Consider the following 27,500-nt stretch of genomic DNA (forward strand, 5'->3'; position numbering starts at 1 on the left):
GGATCCCGACCACATGTCAACCGGCGGTTTTCGGTGAGAAAATGGTGGTAATAAGTCGCCTCTTGCCGGAGACATCAGCGGAGCTTGTGTCCTGCTGCAGCTGCTGTGACTTCCCTCAGAGACACCCGTGGCCACACCCGTCCGGCTTTCAGGTAGTACTTAATCTCACTAAAACACTAGCAACACAATAATCAGATAAGGGATATTCCAGAATTATCCTCGTAAATATGTCTAATAACATCTGAATCGCTCCCACTGCAATCGCCTTTTTTTTTTTTTTTTCTAGTCCTTCACTCTAACTGTCCTCATCCAGGAATCTTTCATCCTCGCTCAAATTAATGGGGAAATTGTCACTTTCTCGATCCGAATAGCTCTAGCTGCTGCTAGCTATGATTGTAAACAATGTGAGGATGTGAGGAGCCCTACAACCCGTGACGTCACGCGCACATCGTCTGCTACTTCCGGTAAAGGCAAGGCCTTTTTATCAGCGACCAAAAGTTGCAAACTTTATCGTCGATGTTCTCTACTAAATCCTTTCAGCAAAAATATGGCAATATCGCGAAATGATCAAGTATGACACATAGAATGGACCTGCTATCCCCGTTTAAATATAAAAAATCTCATTTCAGTAGGCCTTTAATACTAGTTCTAGTGAAAAAAGACCTCCGTTTACGGTAAAGGTTGTTCGAATTAAAGGGGCCCGATCTTACATTTCCAACTTTCCATATGTTTCAGTTGTTGTTTAAAACTTGTGCACAGTCGGGCACAAGAAGTTTACGAAATTTTGAATAAGAAAATCTAATTTCAGTAGGCCTTTAAAAAAAGGCCATATAGCACAGTTCAAATTGGGACACCACTACTTTGAAGGGATAGTGCAAAAAAAGTAGGGTAAGGGGGGTGTATTGGGATCGGGCCTGATTCTAAACAAATTGTAAATCAGTGGCATAGTGCTGCTTTTTGTATGAATTCCTATAAATATCTGTCCAGGGGTTTTGTTGTGGCTAGAGATGGCGGAGGCTGTACAGTCCCTTCCACAGACGTGCTTTCAAAGCTGCAGAACGACAAAAGTACACGCGCTCCCATTTGGAGGCCCCGCGGCCCGACGGCATTGAATTCCGGTTTCACGCTCAGTAAGCAGATGCGAGGCTCTGACAGCAACAGCGGGCATTGTTCACATTTCATAAGTTGGACCACGCTGTGCCGGCATATCGCTCTTAGTATTCTCGCTGTAACATCTCCGAGGGGCCCTGTCAACAGATCCAGAGGAGGCTGTCAGCGCCATCTTTTCAGGGGAGCTGTCAACAGCCGCTTTATATCAGACTTCTTAGGGACGGGGGGCAAGGAACACAAACAAGCCCCGCGGCAGACGGGGGGGGGGGGGGGGGGGGGGGGGAGTTAGTAAGTCAACACAATGCATTCCGAATAACAAAAAAACAAAAAAACGCTGGAATGATATCGAAGGGTCTAAATGATGGAAGATTTTTGCGTGAAAATGTCTGGGAGGGATTCCTGCAGGCGTGACTGAACTCGCCCTGTCGTGACTCCTCCACTTTATGTTGTATTTACCCCCACCAATAATGAGGCATGCGTCGCATTCATGACAGAAGTGTAACCACATTACCTTGGAGCACTGCTTGTGATTCTGGCACCACACCAAGGATCCATTATTCTGTGGGAGAGGGGGTTGGGGGCAGAGAAAAATATCACCTGTCATCACACTGCATTGGGTTATTAAAAGATTAAATACATTCCCATTGACTTCTTGCTGTCACAATTAACACATTCTTTAAGGCAGAAATGTTCTTTTTTTTTTAAATCAAATCCATGTCAGGCTCTGGCTTGGATTAAGGTTGTTTCCTCGATGCAGAGGGAAGTTAGCACGAGCGAGACGTGAATGTGAGTACTTCTTTAAATTTATTTATACACTATAATACAAAACATGGAAAACAAGCACGCGCTCAATGGCAAATAATAATCTAGATCAGGGGTGTCAAACTCAAATACAGAGCGGGCCAAAATTTTAAAAGGAACAAAGCCGCGGGCCAAGGTTGAACAAATTAACATTTTAATAGGCACCCAAACAAGTTTTGCATTAAATATTGAACAAGCAAGGCTTATATAACTTTAGTGACATGCAAAATCCAGTTTCAAACAATAATAATAATAAAAATTTAAAAAAATATCAATGGCATATCAAATAAAATTTAAATAAAAAATGTATGCCTTTTTTTCTACTTGCAATCTTCTGAGGTAAATATAAATTTTTTTCCACAGGGTAGTAATAAATTTGAAAATAAAATAATAATAATGAATGAACCAAACATTCAAGCCTTGAAGTAGCGATAGAAAATGCATGAATAAAACGTTAATTATTGGTCAGTTTGCTGGAAGTTTCCCGGAAGAGTTAGTGCTGCAAAGGGTTCTGGGTATTTGTTCTGTTGTGTTACGGTGCGGATGTTCACCCGAAATGTGTTTGTCATTCTTGTTTGGTGTGGGTTCACAGTGTGGCGCATATTTTTAACACCGCTAAAGTTGTTTATACGGCCACCCTCAGTGTGACCTGTATGGCTGTTGACCAAGTATGGGTTGCATTCACTTGTGCGTGTGTGTGTGTGTGTGTAAAAGCCACAAATATTATGTGACACGCTGTTAGTATGGAGGAAAAGCGGACGTGACGACAGGTTGTAGAGAACGCTAAAGGCAGTGCCTTAAATGCACGCCCCCAATATAGTTGTGCAGGTGGAAATCGGTAGAAATTCGGGAGAATGGTTGCCCCGGGAGATTTTCGGGAGGGGCAATGAACTTCGGGAGTCTACCGGGATATTGCCTCAAGGGCCAAATTAAATTACACGGCGGGCCAAATTAGGCCTGCGGGCCAGAGTTTGACACCCATGATCTAGGCTATGAAACACAAACTGGAAACAAAAACACTTGCTCGATGGCATGAATAATGGACATAAACAAAAACACTTAGCACAAAGGCAACTGACTATGAAGTATAAACAAAACTTACATGACAAGGAACTGTGAACGAGGGCATGACGGTAGGAACAGCATGGGTAGGATGTGTGAAGATGCCTGACTGAACTATAGGTTTAAATAATACCAATGATAATTACAAGCAGGTGTGAAAACTGAGGACAGGGCCGTGACATGACAGGTGAAAACTAATGAGTTGGCATGGAGACGAAAACAAACCAGGAAGTGCCAAGACAGAACTAAATGTCCAAAAAACTAAACATAACCTGATCAAACATGGCAAAAACCAAAACATAATCTTACAGGCGTGACAATCCAGCGTTGGCGCCCATCCACATTTCTGCCAGTGGGTGTGTGTATTGGTGTTGTCCCGATACCAATATTTTGGTACCGGTACCAAAAGTACTTTGGTACTTTTCTAAATGAAGGAGGTTTCGCTTGATTGTAAAATATGTCGATTGAGAGGGTGTTTGATAGGGCTGCGAATCTTTGGGTGTCCCACGATTCGATTCAATATCAATTCTTGGGGTCGCCATTGGATTATATATCGATTTTTTTGATTCAACGCGATTCTCGATTCAAAAACGATATTTTTGCGATTCAAAACGATTCTGTATTAATTCAGTACATAGGATTTCAGCAGGATCTACGCCAGTCTGCTGACATGCAAGCAGAGTAGTACATTTTTTTAGAAAAGCTTTTATAATTGTAAAGGACAATGTTTTATCAACTGATTGCAATAATGTAAATTTGTTTCAACTATTAAACGAACCAAAAATACGACTTATTTTATCTTTGTGAAAACATTGGACACAGTGTGTTGTCAAGCTTATGAGATGTGATGCATCTCATTTTTTTATTTTTTTTTTTATAAATGTCTAATGATAATGTCAATGAGGGATTTTTAATCACTGCTATGCTGAAATTATAACTAATATTGATACTGTTGTTGATAATATTCATTTTTGTTTCACTACTTTTGGTTTGTTTTGTGTCGTGTTTGTTTCTCCTCACAATTGCTCTGTTTATTGCAGTTCTGAGTGTTGCTGAGTCAGGTTTGGTTTTGGAATTGGATTGCATTGTTATGGTATTGTTTTGTTGGATTGATTAAGAAAAAAAAGATTTTTTTTTTTTTTAATCGATTTTTAAAAAAATGAGAATCGATTCTGAATCGCACAAAGTGAGAACCGCGATTCGTATTCGAATATATTTTTTCCCACACCCGTAGTGTTTGACGTTCAAATGTTGTCAATATTTAGTGTTTTATTGTTCATAGTTAATATTGTACATCCCATATTCTTTTTTTTTTTTTTTTAGTAAACCAACATAAAACAAACAAGATACACTTTCAATTAGTGCATCACTTGGTACTTGGTATCATTACAGTGGATGTTAGGTGTGTATCCACCAATGGCGTTTGTTTAAATTATAGCGTCCCGGAAGAGTTGGTGCTGCAGGGAATTCTGGGAATTTGTTCTGTAGTGTTTATGTTGTGTTGTGGTGCAAATATTCTTCCAAAATGTGTTTGTCGTTGTTGTTTAGTGTGGTTTCGGTATACGGCACATGTTTATGACAGTGTTGGCATTGTTCATACTGCCACCTTTAGTGTGACATGTATGGCTGTTGACTAAGTATGCTCTTCATTCACTCTTGTGCACTGTGTTCAAAAGTCAAAATAGTTATGTAATTAGTTCATTGTCAGGCACGATTAAGTTTTGGTTAGGCTTTGTTAATTACAGACAATATGAATTGTGACTTTTTTATTACGCGAAACTGATCAAACTCGCCACAAAATTAAAAACAACCAGATGGAATATTGAAAAATTATTTTAAAGATTGAATGTGGCCATCAATCCCACGTGGGTGCTCGGCATTGATCGGCGCATATGAACCCCAGTGCTGCACACACACACACACACACACACACACACACACACACACACACACACACACACAAAAGAAGAGCGCTAAGTGTATGTAACTCAAGCAGGAAAGTGGGGTCAGCACTCCAGGCGCCTGCAGGGCAAGCCTCTGGTCAGTTTCAGCACAACACAGTGACCTCAGCTCTTCTAAGGAGCCGTTTGATCTCCGAACAGACGTCCCCGAGGTCACCGAGGCGGGAACTGATGTCAGCACGCCTGGGAGGACTACAGATACCGCCAATTTCTCCCTAATTGCCGTGGAAGTGCCCCCTTCTGAGCTCGCAAGGATTCGTTCCCCTGTGCCGCGCTGTGTACAGTCGTGGTTAAAAGTTTACATACACTTGTAAAGAACGTAATGTCATGGCTGTCTTGAGTTTCCAATAATTTCAATAACTCTGTTTTTTTGTGATTGAGTGATTGGAGCACATACTAGTTTCATCTGACATCACATGGTCAAAGATAAGACCTTCTGGAGGAAAGATCTGTGGTCGGATGAAACAAAAATTGAGCTGTTTGGCCACAACTGGAGGAGAAAAGGTGAGACCTTTAATCCCAAGAACGATCATACCTACCGTCAAGCATGGTGGTGGTAGTATTATGCTCTGGGCCTTTTTTGCTGCCAATGAAACTGGTGCTTTATAGAGCGTAAATGGGACAATGAAAAAGGAGGATCATCTCAGAATTCTTCAAGACCTAAAATCATCAGCTCGGAGGTTGGGTCTTGGGTGCAGCTGGGTGTTCCAACAGGACAATGACCCCAAAAACACATCAAAAATGGTAAAGGATGGGCTAAATCAGAGTATAATTAAGGTTTTGGAATGGCCAACTCAAAGTCCTGGCGTGTGGACAATGCTGAAGAAACAAGTCCATGTCAGAAAACCAACAAATTTAGCTGAACTGCACCAAGGTGAGGCCTTTAATCCAAGGCACACCATTCCGACTGTCAAGGATGGTGATGGTAGTATTATGCTGGTGCTTTACAGAGAGTAAATGGGACGATGAAAAAGGAGGATTACCTCCAAATTATTCAGGACAACCTAAAATCATCGGCCCGGAAGTTGGGTCTTGGGCGCAGTTGGGTGTTTCAACAGGACAATGACCCCAAAAAACACGTCAAAAGTGGTAAAGGAATGGGTAAATAGGGCTAGAATGAAGGTGTTAGAATGGCCTTCCCAAAGTCCTGACTTAAATGTGTGGACAATGCTGAAGAAACAAGTCCATGTCAGAAAACCAACAAATTTAGCTAAACTGCACCAAGGTGAGGCTTTTAATCCAAGGAACACCATTCCTACTGTCAAGGATGGTGATGGTAGTATTATGCTCTGGGCCTTTTTTGTGCACCAACTAAACTGGTGCTTTACAGAGAGTAAATGGGACGATGAAAAAGGAGGATAAACTCCGAATTCTTCAGGACAACCTAAAATCATCGGCCCAGAGGTTGGGTCTTGGGGCGCAGTTGGGTGTTCCAACAGGACAATGACCCCAAAAAACACGTCAAAAGTGGTAAAGGAATGGGTAAATAGGGCTAGAATGAAGGTATTAGAATGGCCTTCCCAAAGTCCTGACTTAAATGTGCAGACAATGCTGAAGAAACAAGTCCATGTCAGAAAACCAACAAATTTAGCTAAACTGCACCAAGGTGAGGCTTTTAATCCAAGGAACACCATACCTACTGTCAAGCATGATGGTGGTGGTAGTATTTTTGCTCTGGGCCTGTTTTGCTGCCAATTAAACTGGTGCTTTACAGAGAGTAAATGGGACGATGAAAAAGGAGGATTAACTCCGAATTCTTCAGGACAACTTAAAATCATCGCCCCGGAGGTTGGGTCTTGGGCGCAGTTGGGTGTTCCAACAGGACAATGACCCCAAACACACATCAAAAGTGGTAAAGGAATGGGTATCTCAGGCTAGAATGAAGGTTTTAGAATGGCCTACCCAAAGTCCTGGCGTGTGGACAATGCAGAAGAAACAAGTCCATGTCAGAAAACCAACAAATTTAGCTGAAATGCATCAATTTTGTCAAGAGGAGTGGTCAAAAATTCAACCACAATCTTGCCAGAAGCTTGTGGATGGCTACAAAAAGCACCTTAGGGTAAGTAACCAAATATTAACATTGCTGTATGTTTACTTTTGACCCAGCATAGTTGCTCACATTTTCAGTAGAGCAGGGGTGTCCAAACTTTTTCCACTGAGGGCCGCACACGGAAAAATTAAAGCATGCGGGGGTCATTTTGATATTTTTCATTTTCAAACCATAACAAAATATATGGATTTGTAAAATTTATTTTGCCTTTAGGGGTCCCGGGGACCATATAGGGTAGGGTCTCAGTTATTAAAATGTTAAAAATAAGTAAAATTTTTATTATAATTTTTTACTTAATTCTTAGAGTAAATCTCTATATCAACTTAAAAAAAAAAAAAAAAAGGTTTTATGGCTTTTGTATCAAAAACATCTTTGTTTTTTTAATAGTAAAACTGAAATATGCAGTATTTAAGGATTTGAGCCCTAAAAGATCAATAATGCAGGACACTATTGATTTTAATTGTTTCTTATTTTTGAGTAATCACAGTGAAAAGATTAATAAAATACCACTAAGTATATTTGGAATCCAAAAGGTGCCCCACTCAGAAAGTGATACATTTTATTAGGTTTTTTTTTTTAACTTTCAACACTTAAATTACGAGATCAACTTCAGATATATCTGTCGATTTTACGTTTTAACTATTATTTTGTTTGCTTTCTGCTCTTTTGTCGAAGAAAACTTTGTTTTTATGTGGCAACTGCACAATATATGTGATATTTACCACATAAAACATTTTAAAGTGACATTTTTGAACTAATTGGAGCTTTGAAAATAATTCATCATAACATGGATTTTTTTTGTCATTATTTTTTGTTTTGAGCAATGGCAAAAAAAATAAAAAATTAATAACTGATTGATTGAAACTTGTAATTAGTAGATTGCACAGTTCAGTACATATTCTGTACAATTGACCACTAAATGGTAACACCCGAATAAGTTTTTCAACTTGTTTAAGTCGGGGTCCACGTTAATCAATTCATGGTAAAGATGGTTTTTACATGGTTAAAAATAAAGACAAAAGAAAAAAAAACAGCCTGCATCGCAACTTTGTGTCAACATTGTCAATCCTCAGTGCTGAACTCCTCAATATTTGCACCTGGCTCGCTGACAACAAGCTATCCATACACTTAGGTAAAACGGAATACATCCTATTTGGGTCCCATATCAAACTTAAGAAGGTCAGTGACTTCACTATAAAAGTGGGTGACATTGTTATCACCAGGAAGGATGAGATCACCTACCTAGGTTCCATTCTAGAGGCTAATCTTTCCTGTGATGAAATGGCAACCAAGGTGATCAAAAAGGTCAACCAAAGAACGAGATTCCTCTACAGAATCTCCTCTCTGGTCAACAAAAGCACCTTGAGGATTCTAGCGGGAACTCTCATTCAACCCTTCTTCGATTACGCTTGCACCTCCTGGTACCCCAGCACCTCCAAAACCCTCAAATCTAGACTCCAAACATCCCAGAATAAGCTAATCCGGTTACTTTTAGACCTCCACCCCAGATCACACCTCATTCCAACCCACTTCTCCAAAGTGGGCTGGCTCAGGGTGGAGGACAGAGTAAAACAACTTGCACTGAGCCTAGTCTATAAAATCCGCTACACCTCCTTGATACCGAAGTACATGTCAAATTACTTCCTTAAGGTAAATGACCGCCATAACCACAACACCAGGGGGAGCTCCACAAAACCACGTTAAACCCAGATTTGAATCTAACAAAGGTTTTAACTCATTCTCTTTCTATGCCACATCAATGTGGAATGCACTCCCAACAGGTATAAAAGTAAGTGCATCTCTATATTCCTTCAAAACCGCTCTAAAACAACACCTCCAGGCAACTTCAACACTTTACTAATACCCTCCTCCATTCACATCCCATCTCCCCGGATTATAAACAACTCAAATGTACTTCTAATGTATATACTTGTTCTTATGCTATCTGAACTCACTATGTTCTCTGCTGGCTGTACATATCCTACTAAATAAGACCTACACTGTTTCAATGTCCACATTTCTCTGTTGATGCAATTGTTGATGACTGAAGTTCTGATATCAACCAAAGCTCCTCATCCCACCCCCCGGATTGTAAATAATGTAAATAATTCAATGTAAATACTATGATGATTAACTTGTGTGATGACTGTATTATGTTGATAGTATGTATTTGTACCATGAATTGATTAACGTGGACCCCGACTTAAAAAAGTTGAAAAACTTATTGGGGTGTTACCATTTAGTGGTCAATTGTACGGAATATGTACTGTACTGTGCAATCTACTAATAAAAGTATCAATCAATCAATCAATCAATTGTCACTTTTTCTCGTTAGATTTCACCACATTCCAATAAAATTACAAAAGAGCATGAAGCAAACAAAATAATAGTTAAAACGTAAAATCGACAGATATATCTGAAGTTGATCTCTTAATTTAAGTGTTGAAAGTTAAAAAAAAACCCTAATAAAAATGTAATCACTTTCTGAGTGGGAAAACTTTTTGATTCCAAATATACTTAGTGGTATTTTATTAATCTTTTCACTGTGATTACTCAAAAATAATAAATAATTAAAATCAATGGTGTCAAGTATTATTGATATTTTAGGGCTGTAATCACGAAATACTGCATATTTCAGTTTTACTATTAAAAAAACAAATGTTTTTGACAGAAAAGCCATACTTTTTTTTTTCTTTTAAAGTTGATATAGAGATTTACTGTAAGCGTTAAAGGGGAACATTATCACAATTTCAAAAGGGTTAAAAACAATAAAAATCAGTTCCCAGTGGCTTGTTGTACTTTTTGAAACATTTTTTCAAAATTTTACCGGTCCCCGAATATCCTAAAAAAAGCTTTAAAGTGCTTGATTTTCAATATTTGCGATGCCACTATCCGTTTCCCTGTGACGTCATACAGTGCTGCCAATGTAAACAAACAACGGCGAATACCACAGCAAGATATAGCGACATTAGCGCGGATTCAGACTCGGATTTCAGCGGCTTAAGCGATTCAACAGATTACGCATGTATTGAAACGGATGGTTGGAGTATGAAAGTATTGAAGAAGAAACTGAAGCTATTGAGCGAATAGCTATTGACGCTATTCATAGCCATAGCATGGCCGAATAGCTGCGTTAGCATCGCCGGTAAAATGTGCGGACCAAACGATCGGGACTTTTGCATCTTTTGACACTGGAGCAACTTAAATCCGTCGATTGGTAAGTGTTTGTTTCGCATTAAATGTGGGTGGAAGTAAACGTAATATAGTTGCAAATGCATCTGCAGGTTATCCATACATCTCTGTGCCATGTCTGCTTTAGCACCGCCGGTAAATAGCATGTTAGCGTCGATTAGCATAGCATGTTAGCATCGATTAGCTGGCAGTCACGCCGCAACCAAATATGTCTGATTAGCACTTAAATCAACATCAACAAAACTAACCTTTGTGATTTCGTTGACTTTATTGTTGCAAATGCATCTGCAGGTTATCCATACATCTCTGTGCCATGTCTGTCATCGCCGGTAAAATGTGGAGACGCTTTAGCACATTCAATGGGGGTCTGGCGGCAGACACTTTCGAATCTTCGGGCCAGCGGTGCAACTTGAATCCCTCCCTGTTAGTGTTGTTACACCCTCCGACAACACACCGACGAGGCATGATGTCTCCAAAGTTCCAAAAAATAGTCGAAAAAACGGAAAATAACAAAGCTGAGACCCGGTGTTTGTAATGTGTTGAAAATGAAAATGGCGGCTGTATTACCTCGGAGACGTCACGTTCTGACGTCATCGCAAAAAGAGCGATAAACAGAAAGGCGTTTAATCCGCCAAAATTCACCCATTTAGAGTTCGGAAATCGGTTAAAAAAATATATGGTCTTTTTTCTGCACCATCAAGGTATATATTGACGCTTACATAGGTCTGGTGATAATGTTCCCCTTTAATGTCCTTTTTTATTTTTGCAATAACATTTCTAGAAACGCTGTCATAAACATTAGCTGCGGGCCGCACTTGCAGTAGACCCATAATAAATTCATAAAAGAACCAAATTTCATGGATGTTTTTGTGACCAACAAGTATGTGCTCCAATCGCTCTATCACAAAAAAATAAGACTTGTAGAAATGATTGGAAACTCAAGACAGCCATGACATGATATCCTTTACAAGTGTATGACCACCACTGTATGTGTAAATCTGCAGGGCCGCTGAGCGAGGGGCTCGTGGGAGTAAAAAGAGCCTTGGCGAGCGGTCATTTCCTGACTTCTTTCACTGCGAGGAATTACGCCGTCACTCTCGGCGAGCCTAATTGTGTTGGGATGACGAGTGCAAGCCTTCGGACTCAATAGTCAGCTGACTTAGCGCATGAAAGAGAGAAGGGGGAGCTGGGGGGATAGGAGTCAAAAACATGTTTTCAGCCTCTCGGGAGCAACAGAGCTGGATAGTACACAGACCCCGTAAGAGGATTTGCACATATACGTTGAATCGATATTAGTGCAGATTGGGAGCAAAAAGGGTTTTAGATCATGCTTGTGAACACTTGATGGATGCGTGTTTGTACGGACTGCCCGCTTATCTCTTGGCAGGCTGACTCGCGGGTTTAATCTCATCAAAAGCCGATTCACACTGAAACTTTGTTGTCACTTCCACGCTTTGTTGTGTTTTTTTTTTTTTTGTGGACTTCTGGATCTGCCTCCAGGGAAGACTTTAAGGCCATGGAGACCAGCGGCTGCTTCTCTGCCACACCAGAGTCCCTTTGGAGAGACTAGAGGAGATGCGGATGAAGAGACAAGGTTGCGGACTAGGCGCTGAGCGCCGGGACGGACGGGCTTCACGGTGTCTTGGCTGAATGAGCCGAGACACCGGACGTATCGTCACTCACCCATGCGGACTGGACACTGGCAGAGAGTTAACGGGTGGCCGAGGGTGGAGTCGGCTCTCTTGGTTGCTTTGTTGGGTCTGCTCCCCCCGCCCCAGCAGATGATGGCGTGGAACACCGCAGAGGCCACCACAGTGTATACGGAACCGATGGGCCGACAGCGGGGTAGGGCAAACCGTGGTCCTACTCAAGATGGCGGCCAGGAGGCGGAGTATGCAGCGGAACGGAGAGGCGGGGCGCGCCAGGAGCGACGCTGCAGCGATCAGAACCAGGTGCGTAACACACACACCTGCTCTCAATCTGTGCATCTCCTCCTCCTGGCCGCCATCTTGCGTAGGACCACGGTTTGCCCTACTCCGCTGTCAGCCCATCGGTTCTGTCTCTCCACAATGGGTGTTTTGTTTGTTTGTTTTCTTGTTGTTGTTTTACTTTTGTGGCTGTGTGTAGAAGTGGCCGGTTGCATCAGCTCTGCTCTTTTAATGTCTTTAATGTCAATCAATCAATCAATGTTTATTTATATAGCCCCAAATCACAAATGTCTCAAAGGACTGCACAAATCATTACGACTACAACATCCTCGGAAGAACCCACAAAAGGGCAAGGAAAACTCACACCTAGTGGGCAGGGAGAATTCACATCCAGTGGGACGCCAGTGACAATGCTGACTATGAGAAACCTTGGAGAGGACCTCAGATGTGGGCAACCCCCCCGCCCTCTAGGGGACCGAAAGCAATGGATGTCGAGCGGGTCTAACATGATACTGTGAAAGTTCAATCCATAGTGGCTCCAACACAGCCGCGAGAGTTCAGTTCAAGCGGATCCAAGACAGCAGCGAGAGTCCCGTCCACAGGAGACCATCTCAAGCGGAGGCGGATCAGCAGCGTAGAGATGTCCCCAACCGATACAGGCGAGCAGTCCATCCTGGGTCCCAACGAGCGGTCCATCCTGGGTCTCGACTCTGGACAGCCAGTACTTCATCCATGGTCATCGGACCGGACCCCCTCCACAAGGGAGGGGGGGACATAGGAGAAAGAAATGAAGCGGCAGATCAACTGGTCTAAAAAGGAGGTCTATTTAAATGTACTTTTTGTTCTTTGATGTTTCCCTCTTACACACATGTTTATGTGTGCTATGGCTATGAAGTTTGTTTCTTCCTTGGCCTCAGTCTTGACCTCCCACCAGCGTTAACCTGTTTCTCAACTTTTTTGTAAGGAGGCGCCGGAAGTTGGCAGAACCGTCAGCGATCCGGTTCTGTCTTTGTCACGCCCATAAGTTCATGTTTTCATGTTAGACCCGCTCGACATCCATTGCTTTCGTCCTCTCCAAGGTTCTCATAGTCATCATTGTCACCGACGTCCCACTGGGTGTGAGTTTTCCTTGCCCTTATGTGGGCCTACCGAGGATGTCGTAGTGGTTTGTGCAGCCCTTTGAGACACTAGTGATGTAGGGCTATATAAGTAAACATTGATTGATTGATGATTGATGTTTTATTTTGGTCATGTACGGTTGGTTTTTTTGGACATTCAGTTCTTGTTCCTGCACTTCCTTGTTTTTCTTATTTTCATAGCTACTCATTAGTTTCCACCTGGTCCTCAAGCCACGCCCCTATCCCCATGTCATGCACCTGTTTTCAATCATCGTAGCTATTATTTAAACCGGAAGTTGCCAGGAAGTCAGCTGGCAACTTCATATTACACAACTCCATTCATGCCAAGCCATGCTGTTTTCCCTCATGCTCATGCCAAGTAAGTTTTTGGTTTTGTTATGTCACAGTTGTTTAATTTGTTTTTTGTCTATAGTCATGCCATTGTGCTATTTTTGTTTTCAGTAGTCAAGTTTGTTCTCCGCCCTCGTGCGCGCCTTTTGTTTGCTTCCTTTGTTTGTAATTTGTTCGTTTAAATAAATATGTACTCACATTCACGTCTCGCTCGTGCCGATTTCCCTTTGCATCGGAGAAACAATCCAAGTCATAGTCCAAGTCGTGATAGTCTTCCTGTAATGTTTTTATGATCTTGAATGGGATTGAGTTGAAAATCTTAATTTCACTTTGGGGATTAATAAAGTATTTCCGATTCTGAGTCTGACTCTCACATTTCAACATCATGCTAGCTGAGCCTATTTGCAAAAAACTAAAAAGATGAAGAGTAGAGTTGGCATGTCTGTAGCTGATTGTTATACAGTTGTCAGGGCCCCGATCTTATTTTTAAAATGTGTAGCGAAGCCTTGTTTTTTTTAGAAGTGGAGTAGGAGTGGGTCACTGACACAACAATGTCAATTATATATTTAATTTATTTTATGACGTCATGAAAATGCCAAAAAGCAACCATTTGAGGTCTACTCATCTCAAAATTGGGGAAAACACGGGCGGCAGATAATAGATTTTTTTATCGTGTTTTATTTATCTTAGGCAAGATACAGGGACACACACTAGTATTAAAACAGCAATAAAAAGCTAATTGTACATCGTAAAGAGCCTTTAAAATGTACCAGAGCAATGGGATGCTACATGCCCATGTAAAATTAGATTAAGGATGCAACAATAAACGGTATTCACGATAACCAAGGTTTAACTCTTGACAGTTAAATAAAAATTATCGAGAAACCATAGCCGCACTTTGATAAACCCATAAACGAAGCTCGCTGACTTAAATGCTGACATGAATACAACAGACATTAACGTCTTTCCCCCATTTAGACACGACAACCCCTAATCAAAACCCCTGGAAACAAATTTACTGTTTGGACTATTAAGCTATTCAATTGTGCACATTTAACGTGCAAACAGGGAGAGGGATACATACTTAGAGAAATATAACACAGAGGTGTTTTTACGGTGCGTCCATGGCCTCCCCTTTATTTCGGGAGAATTCCGGATTTCAGTGCCCCTCCCGAAAATCTCCCAGTGCAACCATTCTCCTGAATTTCTCCCGATTTCCACCCAGACAATAATATTGGGGCGTGCCTTAAAGGCACTGCCTTTAGCGTCCTCTACAGCCTGTCGTCATGTCCGCTTTACGTCCATACAAACAGCGTGTCGGCCCAGTCACATGATATATACGGCTTTAACAGACAAACATAAGTGAATGCAATGCATACTTGATCAACAGCCACACATGTCACACTGAGGGTGGCCGTATAAACAACTTTAACACTGTTACAAATACGCGCCACACTGTGAACCCACACCAAACAGGAATGACAAACATTTCGGGAGAACATCCACACCGTAACACAACATAAACACAACAGAACAAATACCCAGAACCCCTTGCAGCACTAACTCTTCCAGGACGCTACAATATACACCCCCGCTACCACCAAATCCCCCCGTAGCCTCAATCTCCCGGATTCGGAGGTCTCAAATTTCGCAAGTATGGTCCAGGGACCGCTTAACAGGGTAGGACACCACAACGCCCACCGGTGGGCGCCCATTCTTATAAGTACGGTATAAAAAAACACAAAACATGCAATATAGTGGGCTTTCAAGGAATGGTTTAGTTTTACATTCAAACTAAAGACTTCAGTGTGCTGAGCACATTCAACAATACCCTTATTTTAATGAAAACCGTGATAATTTTGGTCACAATAGCCGTGATATAAAATGTTCCTACATGAGATTTTCTTTAACTTGTTTATTACCAATCTGGGAGATGTTTGCATTATTCTTTAGATCAGGGGTCCCCAAACTTTTTGACTCGTGGGCCGCATTGGGTTAAAATAATTTGGCCGGGGGCCGGGCTGTGTATATATATATATATATATATATATACATACAGTGGGGCAAAAAAGTATTTAATCAGCGACTGATTGTGCAAGTTCTCCCACTTAAAATGATGACAGAGGTCTGTAATTGTCATCATAGGTACACTTCAACTGTGAGAGACAGAATGTGGGAAAAAAAAATCAAGAAATTCACATTATAGGAATTTTAAAGAATTTATTTGTAAATTATGGTGGAAAATAAGTATTTGGTCAACCATTCAAAGCTCTCACTGATGGAAGGAGATTTTGGCTCAAAATCTCCCAATACATGGCCCCATTCATTCTTTCCTTAACACGGATCAATCGTCCTGTCCTCTTAGCATAAAAACAGCCCCAAAGCATGATATTTCCACCCCCATGGTTCACAGTAGGTGTGGTGTTCTTGGAATGCAACTCAGTATTCTTCTTCCTCCAAACACGACAAGTTGAGTTTATACCAAAATGGATACATGGATGATACAGCAGAGGATTGGGAGAATGTCATGTGGTCAGATGAAACCAAAATAGAACTTTTTGAATAGAACTATATATATATATGTATATATATATATATATATATATACATATATATATATATATATATATATGCATAGCATTTTTAGACAGTGTGTTTTGCCTGAGCGGCTAGGAGACTCAGAGTAACAAGCAACAAGCGGTAGAAAATGGATTAGAAAGGACAGATTTAAAAAAAATAATTAAAAAAATAAAATAAAATAAATATATTTGTATGTTTTTGTGTTTGTTTTTTTAACTTGGGACTTTCTGCGGGCCAGATCTCGAACGCTGACGGGCCGAATCTGGCCCGTGGGCCGTAGTTTGGGGACCACTGCTGTAGATACTGCTTCTTTGGATTTTTGCAACACTTATTCTAAAAGATGGATGTGGAGTATAAGGCATCAAAAACTTGTTGGAGGACGACGGCGTAAAATTGCCTGGTTGACTTCAACCCCCGGTTTATAAAGGACAACGACGCAGAAAGAGGTTAATATACCACAGGTTCAATGGCACATGTGACACCTGCAACATTACAGTAGGTCATTTGATCCATTGGTCAAATAAAATCCCTCGTCCTATCCTCATCTTTCGTCTTATTTGAACGGCCCATAAAAATGAGATGAAAAACTGCAAATTGAAGCTGGAGTATAAAGTAATAATTTCAGTTAATGGACTGGATCTGAGCGTGACTTGTGGATGTTTTGAGGCTGTGACCCAACCGGGCTTGAGGGGTCTGCAGGCACAAAGTCCGCTAAAGTTCAATGTCAAGTTCAAAGCAGTTTCCCACAATGTAATCCAGAAAAAAAAAAGAAAAAAAAATCTCATGAGACCTCTGGAAAAATTTTTTTATCATTAAAGGGTTTTAATTTGACATTCAGTGCCAGTAAATGCTGAGCTTTTCGTGTCAAGGGTAACGGTCAAACGGCTTCAAAAGAATCCATGATTGTACGGCCATGTCTCTAGAGAATCTCTTTCACACAAAAAAAAAAAAAACTGCAGATAAGGATGAAAAATGGAAGCGGCGAGGAGAAGAAGGGTACAAACGAGCGCCAGCTTGGCCGCGGCGTTCATCAGCAGGTTTCTGCCCTTTTTTTGTGCGTAATAGAAGATTCTGTTTGGCCAAACGTTGATTAAAAAGTGAATTATTCCTCCGCTGGTGCATCATTCTGCGTGGTATGGGATGATTAAATTGCTGTGGTACTCACTAACTTATGAGAAATGATCGATACAAGGGGGCTAAATCCACTGTTGGTGGCAACCCGTAAATAAGACCTTGACATACACACTGGAGGCAAACGCCTTGGGGTAATTTATTAAGACTTGTCATGACTCCACGCCACTTCCTAAATCATCAATCCTGTTTTTCTCTGACGGCTTTTATCGTCCATCGATAAAATGTCGAAGGACCCGTATATACAGACCCACAAATAGGGGGTGTAACGGTACACAAAAATGTCGGTTCAGCACGTACCTCGGTTTAACGGTCACGGTTCGGTTCATTTTCGGTACAGTAAGAAAACAACAAAATTTAAATTTTTCGGTTATTTATTCACCAAATTTGTAAACAATGGCATAACAGGGTCCATTGCCAGGGTTAATGTGGTCAACATATATAAAATAAAAACTAAATAAGGTTTCTTAACAAAACCTTTCTACATATAAAGTGCTTTTTTTGATTGATTGAGACTTTTATTAGTAGATTGCACAGTACAGTACATATTCCGTACAATTGACCACTAAATGGTAACACCCAGTTAAGTTTTCCAACTTGTTTAAGTCGGGGTCCACGTTAATCAACATTAAACTGCCTCCAGTTGTTGCTCAGATGAAATAAAATGACAAAAACTTTTTTTCTACGTATAAAAAGTGCAACATTAAACAGTTTCAAGTCAACTCAACCTCAGATTAACTTTTCTGCCGACCCCCCAGACTTGGTAGTAAGAGGATATATGGGCTTATTGTTCTTCCACCATAGAAGTGGGTCAAATTCTAGTTTTAATGCAATACAGCAACCCCCCGCGACCCCGAACGGGACAGGCGGTAGTAACTGGATGGATGAATGGATGGTCTTAAATGTGCTGCTATAAAAACATTTGTTATTGCTTTAGCCCTGCCTGGCTGGCCGACGAGAGGCTGCTTGAATGCGGTGTTTGCACCACGCTCCTCTTTCTCTTCCTTAAAGCAAGGTTGACTTGAGAGTGGTGCCGCTTCAAAGAGGTTAGCATGCTTGACGTTTTGGCAGAAGCATACCCTACTGCTGGTGAATAATGTCGGGAAACCTCCGTCCTCCATTGTTGTATCGCACCGCAAAGCCGAAGTTTTCCCAAAGAGGAGATGTTGACGAGGCAGGAGGGTCTTCCAGCTCTGGCTTTTGCATGTTGTCCTAGCCCGGTCGCTGCTAGCCTGCCTTGTGTTGTGCTTTGCTCTGCATTGTTTACATAACCTGAGGTGTGCTACCTTATATGTCCGTGTGGAAACTCGTTCTGTACACCTCCGAAACGAATCGAAACCCCCGTACCGAAACGGTTCAATACAAATGCACGTACCGTTACACCCCTACCCACATATGATCTAATTTTGTTTTCTGACAGCATCCCCGGAGTAGAGAAGCTCAGCAGGATGTTGCCCCAGCTGTCCAGGCCTGACCCCAGCATGTCAAGCACCAACGGGGAATAATTATAGGTCAGGACTTCATCCCCCTCGACTCACCATGACATTCCTCCTCAGTTTGAACGCTATGCAGTGATGAGGACTGTCAAGGACCCTGACCGATGAACGTTTTCCAGATATCCTTCGCCGTGATTGAGGGTCAAGGAGAAGGGAGGCCCCCCCCAGACGGCGGTGAAACCCGGCGCTTTTTTTTTTTCCTGGCGCTGGCAGAGTCGTGTAAGCAGGACATTTATCACTGAGGTACATGGTGGCGCTTGTCAGCGGAGGAGTTGGAGCAGGTGGCCAGGGGCGTGTTGCATTGTCTAGACAACTGAAGAAAACAGACAAAAACCTCTTTTATCTCTACCTGGTCTTTTGTCCCTGCCTTGGCCTTCGCTTTCGGATTGAATGAATCTCAGTTTACGTCGGAGGGCAGGTATTTAAATAGGACTTATGTGGGCAGATGTTGGACTACGTTTCCTTTGCAGGAGAGACTTCAAAGGATATAGGTGTCCGGTGTGTCTTTTGTCTTCACAGGGGTCCTCAGGCAACACCAAAATAACACACTTAAGGGCCCATATGCTGCACCTAAATAAAGGGTCCAGAGATTCAGGCTTTTAGGGGGTTGAACTACTGTGTACTTTTCAACTATTGAAATCTCACACTATTGAGTTTTCGGGGTTTCTAAGAACCAGAAACAAGATCATGTCACGACAAGGTTTTCGCAGCTTACTGCGTAGTCGTTCTCACAGGAAAGCAGACGGACTACTCCGGACAAGGCGTAGTAGTTAATTCTAAACTCTCAAAGAGGCACAAACAAAAAGGAACACAAAGCGAAGCCACAACGTGCTGGTCGCACTAGGAGCTAAAGCACAAAAACTTAGCGCAGGAAACAGAAGCTAACACTTGGCATGGACTATGGACTAAGCAAAACTCACTAACCAAACGTACGTGGCAAGGCATGAAGCAAACCATGACGCCAGGACGACTGACTGGCAAAGGCAAGCTTAAATAACGCTTCTGATTAATGCTCGTGAAGCAGGTGAGCGGGCGAACACGAATCAGAGCCAGATGGAAATAAGTAACCATGGTAACAAACAAGGGTGTACAGAAAAAGGAACTAAGGGAGTCTAAAACTAACAGAACATAACAAAAAACATGATCCGGACCACGGATCAGAAGTTAACCAATCATATCAAAGAAGCTAGGTACTACAACGAGTAATGATGAAACCACAGAAAAACTTTATATCACGGTTTTTGTGACCAAAATGATCACAGATTATGTGACATCACGCTGGTTCATTTCCTGTGGTAGACACATCCGTGTCATATTCCTCGGGCTGTGCGAACCCTGAACGAGTCAACGTGGAGGACAGGCGGTAAGAACAAACTGAAAATTATGCACGGAAAAATATGACCAATCACATCTCTGCGGTCAAGGTCATTGCTGATAAGAACTAGACATTTTAAGAGGTGCACGTTAAATTCCTCCGGAGAGGAGGGAGCCAGCCAAACGACTTGAAGCGAGAAAATATTTTAGCCTTAAGAGAAGACAGTCTGTAGGTTGAACGTGTACAATTGAATAGCTTATGACGTTTGGAACGGGGAAAGATGTTAATGACTCTTGTATTCATGTTAGCAATTAGGTAGCTAACCATTAGCGTGCAAACCTGCTTCTCCAGTAAACGAGTGGTAGTACAAGTTTGTGAGTTTATCAAAGTACCGTTATCAATCCCGGTTTTAAAATAGTTCTAAATTAAAACAGTAATACTAACTGTTTCACCATGGTTTATCATTAACACTGTTAATCATTAAAATCCCTACAAAATATAAAAATCCAGATTCAAACTACTGACCCAGAACCTGAACAAATTTCACCGAAATTCGCCCAAAACTTTAAGTAAGCCCTAAGTCACATACCAAATGTAATTTTGATTCATTTTCAACTTTCTGAATATGGCCGATGTTAAAAACTTGATCAAGGATCCAGAACAAATCTAAAGTTCATCAGACATATCAAAGAAAATCCATTCTGGATCACATTAAAAACTATTAAAGTATATATTTTTTTAAAAAGGTCCCGGTTGACATTTTTAGCACAGGAACAGTAACAAAATATATACCTTTGTACTTGGGTTTTCCCAAAGTAGATACTCAGTAGAAGCATTTAAGTCTCACCTTAAAACTCATCTGTATACTCTAACCTTTAAATAGACCTCCTTTTTAGACCAGTTGATCTGCCGCTTCTTTTCTTTCTCCTATGTCCCCCCCCTCCCTTGTGGAGGGGGTCCGGTCCGATAACCATGGATGAAGTACTGGCTGTCCAGAATCGAGACCCAGGATGGACCGCTCGCCTGTATCGATTGGGGACATCTCTACGCTGCTGATCCGCCTCCGCTTGAGATGGTCTCCTGTGGACGGGACTCTCGCTGCTGTCTTGGATCCGCTTTGAACTGAACTCTCGCAGCTGTGTTGGAGCCACTATGGATTGAACTTCCACAGTATCATGTTAGACCCGCTCGACATCCATTGCTTTCGGTCCCCTAGAGGGGGGGGGGTGTTGCCCACATCTGAGGTCCTCTCCAAGGTTTCTCATAGTCAGCATTGTCACTGGCGTCCCACTGGATGTGAATTCTCCCTGCCCACTGGGTGTGAGTTTTCCTTGCCCTTTTGTGGGTTCTTCCGAGGATGTTGTAGTCGTAATGATTTGTGCAGTCCTTTGAGACATTTGTGATTTGGGGCTATATAAATAAACATTGATTGATTGATTGATTGATTGATACTGACTACATCTTTTTCACAATTTCCTTAGGCACAACAGTTGTAAAAAAAAATAAACCATCCAGATGCATATTGCGGATCCAGAACAGTTATATAATGACATGGGTTTGTCCTTGGACCACAACAAAGACACTAAGTAGAAATCCTTTCACAACTTCTTGAATGACACCAATATTACAAATTAAAAGCTCCAGTGTCTAAGCGACCGACCGAATTCAAATGAATTAATTGTTTGAGAAAAGACCACGGTAAGAGCCTAATTAATTCTGTCCTTGGGTTTTATCAAAGTAATCACCTCTTTTGAAATGTGTTCATCATCTTTTGCAGTAACGTCTGCATTGAAAATCAAAAGATTATGATTCAGATTCAGAACGCAATCAACGGTTTGTCTTTGGATCAACAAAAAAGTGATCCAAACAGAGCGTATATAACAAAGTTTGGCGCTTAAAGATAGATTTCTATTATATCTTGTCAAGAGGTGGGTTGGTCAACAAGGAACCCAATCGACTCTGACACAAATCCGGGATTCTTTGTTTCAGAATTTTGTCAATTTAAACTATATTTCTCAGTGACTAATGGATGAAGCAGGAGTGCAGTCTAAAAGACTGTGTTTGAATTAGTTTGTCTTCAACGTGGTGCCATTTTAACACAAAATCAGGCTTTTAGGGGGTTGAACTACTGTGTACTTTTCAACTATTGAAATCTGGTTTCTGAGGACCACATTTTGAAAAACCTAAACAAGATCAGAAGTTAACCAATCATAGCAAAGACGCTACATAGTACATCAAAATCCCTTTACAACGAGTAATGAAACCATAGAAAAACTTCATATCACGGTTGTTGTGGCCAATATGATCACAGATTATGTGACATCACTTTGTTTCATTTCTTGTGGTAGACACATCCATCAATCCATCCAATTTCTACCGCTTATTCCCTTTTGGGGTCGCGGGGGGCGCTGGCGCCTATCTCAGCTACAATCGGGCGGAAGGCGGGGTACACCCTGGACAAGTCGCCACCTCATCGCAGGGCCAACACAGATAGACAGACAACATTCACACTCACATTCACACACTAGGGCCAATTTAGTGTTGCCAATCAACCTCTCCCCAGGTGCATGTCTTTGGAAGTGGGAGGAAGCCGGAGTACCCGGAGGGAACCCATGCATTCACGGGGAGAACATGCAAACTCCACACAGAAAGATCCCGAGCCTGGATTTGAACCCAGGACTGCAGGACCTTCGTATTGTGAGGCAGACGCACTAACCCCTCTGCCACCATGAAGCCTTCAAGTCAACTTAAGGGGAAGACTACGGAAAACATCGAATGCTTTTGGTCTGGCAAAGCAGACTGTATCAGTTATTGTCCGCCATGTATGTCACAGACTCAACGTCTAGGTCCGGAGTATATAAAGCCACCAAAAAGGAACGGACAATGAAGGTGAAGGCAAAAGACTGAGGAGTGTCCTGACCAAATATCTAGATCCCTAGATTGACTGATGTAAAATGTTCTTCATCCCGTGTCCAATAAAGATTTTATTAAGTTATGATGTCTCAGGTTGTGATTCACTACAATAGGGCTTCACAGCACACTGGATTCCAGTTAATTGAAATACCACAACACTGGATATTGATCAGATAAGTTACACTAAAGAACTTGCACACAAAGCAACACTGGAGGTGACTATGCATGCGTACTAGGTCGCGTTGCACCGGCGGACAGAGGGGGTCCTTAAACGACAATTATGTGTGCTGTGGAGAAGGATAAGGTTAGGTGGGATTCACCCTGGATAACCTAAGTGTAGAAGGGGGAATGTGTCCGAATGAGTTTGTCGTCAGCGCAGTGCCATTTTAACACGCATTCCCATACTAAAAAGACAAAACGACTCCGGTTGGGACCAAAGGCTCGTTGTCCACTGAAGTAGCTGAGGGTGTCTCAGATTTACGGGCGCTTTAAAAGCACTTCCAGAAGGAAAGGGGCGCCTAGCGGCATAAGACCCCTATTCATCCACCGTCTTCAGCCATGAAAACCCTCCACACATGAGCTCTGGTGGTGGTTTGAGTTCCTAGGGGTGTAACGGTACACAAAAATTTCGGTTCGGTACGTACCTCGGTTTAGTGGTCACAGTTCGATAATTTTGGGTACAGTAAGAAATCAACAAAATATATTTTTTTCAGGTATTTATTTACCAAATTTGTACACAATGGCTTTATCCTTTTAACATTGGGAACACTATAATAATTCTGCCCATGTAAATCAACATTAAACTGCCTCAAATAGTTGCTCGGATTAAATAAAATGACAAAACTTTTCTTCTACATATAAAAAGTGCAACATTAAACAGTTTCAAGTCAACTCCATCCATCCATCCATCCATTTTTTACCGCTTTTTCCCTTTTGGGGTCGCGGGGGGCGCTGGCGCCTATCTCAGCTACAATCGGGCGGAAGGCGGGGTACACCCTGGACAAGTCGCCACCTCATCGCAGGGCCAACAGAGATAGACAACATTCACACTCACATTCACACACTAGGGCCAATTTAGTGTTGCCAATCAACCTATCCCCAGGTGCATGTCTTTGGAAGTGGGAGGAAGCCGGAGTACCCGGAGGGAACCCACGCATTCACGGGGAGAACATGCAAACTCCACACAGAAAGATCCCGAGCCTGGATTTGAACCCAGGACTGCAGGACCTTCGTATTGTGAGGCAGACGCACTAACCATCTGCCACCGTGAAGCCTTCAAGTCAACTCATCATGCTTAATTTATCACAGCATTTAGGAAGCCTGTAGTATATCTTTATTATGTAAATGTTATATTTTTATCAACATGTGATAGCAGGGACCCTGCCATTCAAAGCTTTTCTGTCCGTAAAACACACACACCGCAAAATGAGCTAACGTTACGCTAAAAGCTAATTAGCCTTCACCTCAAGCCAGAACTCCGAGCGAGCTGAGCTGCAGTTTAAGTTTCTAGAAGGTCAACGGGCTCATAGTGATGTTAGTAGTAGTTGACTGGGAAGTGTTTATTATCATTTGGGGAGAGTACGCTGCCTTATGCTCACCTGCTAAACACATATCTGCTCGACACTGAAGCATTCACTGCATGCGCTCTGAATACGTACTGCTGATTGGCTGTTACGGCTACATACAGTGGGGCAAATAAGTATTTAGTCAGCCACCGATTGAGCAAGTTCTCCCACTTAAAATGATGACAGAGGTCTGTAATTTTCATCATAGGTACACTTCAACTGTGAGAGACAGAATTCTGAAAAAAAAATCCAGGAATTCACATTGTAGGAATTTTAAAGAATTTATTTGTAAAGTATGGTGGAAAATAAGTATTTGGTCAACCATTCAAAGCTCTCACTGATGGAAGGAGGTTTTGGCTCAAAGTCTCACGATACATGGCCCCATTCATTCTTTCCTTAACACGGATCAATCGTCCTGTCCCCTTAGCAGAAAAACCGCCCCAAAGCATGATGTTTACACCCCCATGCGTCACAGTAGGTGTGGTGTTCTTGGGATGCAACTCAGTATTCTTCTTCCTCCAAACATGACGAGTTGAGTTTATACCGAAAAGATCTATTTTGGTTTCATCTGACCACATGACATTCTCCCAATCCTCTGCTGTATCATCCATGTATCCATTTTTGGTATAAACTCAACTCGTCGTGTTTGGAGAAAGAAGAATACTGAGTTGCATCCCAAGAACACCATACCTACTGTGACGCATGGGGGTGGAAACATCATGCTTTGGGGCTGTTTTTCTGCTAAGGGGACAGGACGATTGATCCGTGTTAAGGAAAGAATGAATGGGGCCATGTATCGTGAGATTTGGAGCCAAAACCTCCTTCCATCAGTGAGAGCTTTGAATGGTTGACCAAATACTTATTTTCCACCATAATTTACAAATAAATTATTTAAAATTCCTACAATCTTAATTCCTGGAATTTTTTTTTCACATTCTGTCTCTCACAGTTGAAGTGTACCTGTGATGAAAATTACAGACCTCTGTCATCATTTTAAGTGGGAGAACTTGCACTATCGGTGGCTGACTAAATACTTTTTTGCCCCACTGTATGTAACCAATCAGATGGTAGTGTGGGTGGGACAATGCTGGGTGCTGAGACAGAGGCAAAGCAGCTTGTTAAGACTTTAGCTTAGAAACTCGTTCGGTACACCCCCGTACCGAACCGAAACAGTTCAATACAAATACATGAGTTCCACATGTTGTATAAAAAGGCACAAATTAATAGTATTTTCCAACGTCTTAAACGCTTGAATAGTTTTAAATGTAACAACAAGCCCTTCACTGGACACACCCTGTTATTTTATTTTCTGGTCCACACATAAATAACCCGCTCCAAGACTGGCACTTTCAGATAGACCGACTTTGTACGTGCCTCCCAGCTCGCTCTCCACTTTTGAAAGTGTCCGAGGGCGAAAATTTATGGACGGGTGTTCTCCCCCTCTCTGTCGACTACACCGGGGGTGACAAACGCAGCGAAATATGGAGATATAAATCTGCTTTGGCAACTGCCATGACATCACTAGATGGTCTTACAAACTTGCTGCAGGGAGTCTTTATTGAAAAGCAAGAAAGGGATTCTTCCCTAACATCTGCAAGTGTTCAATCCCAGTGAGTGTCATCACAGTGGGGATGATTCAGAGATCTTTAAAATAATATCGCTCTCCCTTGAAGCAAAAACAAGTGACACATTACAGAGATTAACAGTGCTATTAAGACTAAGCACTCCATCTCTATTTAAGGTGTTCCCTGTCACGTATCCAATGACCCCCAAATTGAGAGGTTTGTCATTAGCGCGGAGCTCCGAGCCGCCTGTTACCGTAATGAGATCCGGCCCGTTGGGAAGCGGATCCACCTGTAGTTTGTGCTGACTGGCGACACTAGATTAGAGCTTATCGCATTTAGTGCTTATTGGGCGCCGGCGTTTAGCAGGAAGGTGACCCCTGCGCGGTTGTGTCCGCCGCATACCTACGAGGTGTGGTGATGGCATTTATTGGCATTGGGTATGTTAAGGGTGTGGGGGTGGTGAGGCATGTGTTGTTGCAGCTGACCCACCTCCCCCCCCCCAAAAGCCGCAACACACACCATTTTCACATGAAAGCATTGTGCACAAGACAGTTGCATATTATTAACAACGGTGGTCTATTTTTAGAGACACTCGAGCTGCTTTTACTCATCCCAAACTGCACTTGTCTTTTCTACCCGTTAAAAATGAGCATTTAAAAATCGAAGCCTCTGAAGTCGGACGATTGGGAATTTTTAATTGTCAGGGAAACTTCTGATCTACTGAGGTTTTTTTCCTTAATATGCTTGAGAAAATGCTGAGGAAACCCAGGCTATGGTGTCTGTGGAAAAATGATGATTCTATTTTAATTTTTTTTTTGTCCATAGGACTAACTGCGCTTTTGTACCTTTTAAACGTCATACTTGCCAACCCTCCCACTTTTCCCAGGAGACTCCCGAATTTCTGTGCCCTTCTCGAAAATCTCCCGGGGCAACCATTCTCCCAAATTTCTCCCGATTTCCACCCTTACAACAATATTGGGGGGCGTGCCTTAAAGGCACTGCCTTCAGCGTCCTCACTCACCTGAAAAGGAGACTATAATACATGTCTTTGTTATCCATAGGTTTATCTATAAACCATAAAGAAGACAGACACGGAGCTATTTCTCAGCGTGTGTTTATACCAGCCGGCGCGTTAATACATTGACACACAACATCCGGATTCCCGTCATGCATTGCTTCAAAACTACGGCAAGTAGTAATGTCCAAAACATAACAGAGACGAAGCAGAAGAACGAAGAAGGGACATGGCGACGACAAGTAAGAATAAGAAGTACGCTTGCATGTTCCAAAATGATTGGAAATAATAATTTCAGTTCATCCAGGACAGCTCGAAGGGTAAGGGTTATGCTGCCTGCAAATTTT

General features: G+C 42.0%; 1 protein-coding gene across 1 annotated transcript in view; it reads right to left on the reverse strand.

Moving 5' to 3' along the window:
- The window catches only part of LOC133537936 (anosmin-1-like), a 251,758-nt gene that overhangs the window by 206,056 nt on the left and 18,202 nt on the right, over window positions 1–27,500 (reverse strand). Inside the window, exon 2 of the mRNA XM_061879117.1 lies at window positions 1,622–1,669. Within this exon, the coding sequence (XP_061735101.1) occupies window positions 1,622–1,669 (48 nt within the window). The remainder of the gene's footprint in view (window positions 1–1,621; window positions 1,670–27,500) is intronic.

Source organism: Nerophis ophidion, linkage group LG19 (assembly GCF_033978795.1).
Source record: "Nerophis ophidion isolate RoL-2023_Sa linkage group LG19, RoL_Noph_v1.0, whole genome shotgun sequence".
Lineage (NCBI taxonomy): Eukaryota > Metazoa > Chordata > Actinopteri > Syngnathiformes > Syngnathidae > Nerophis > Nerophis ophidion.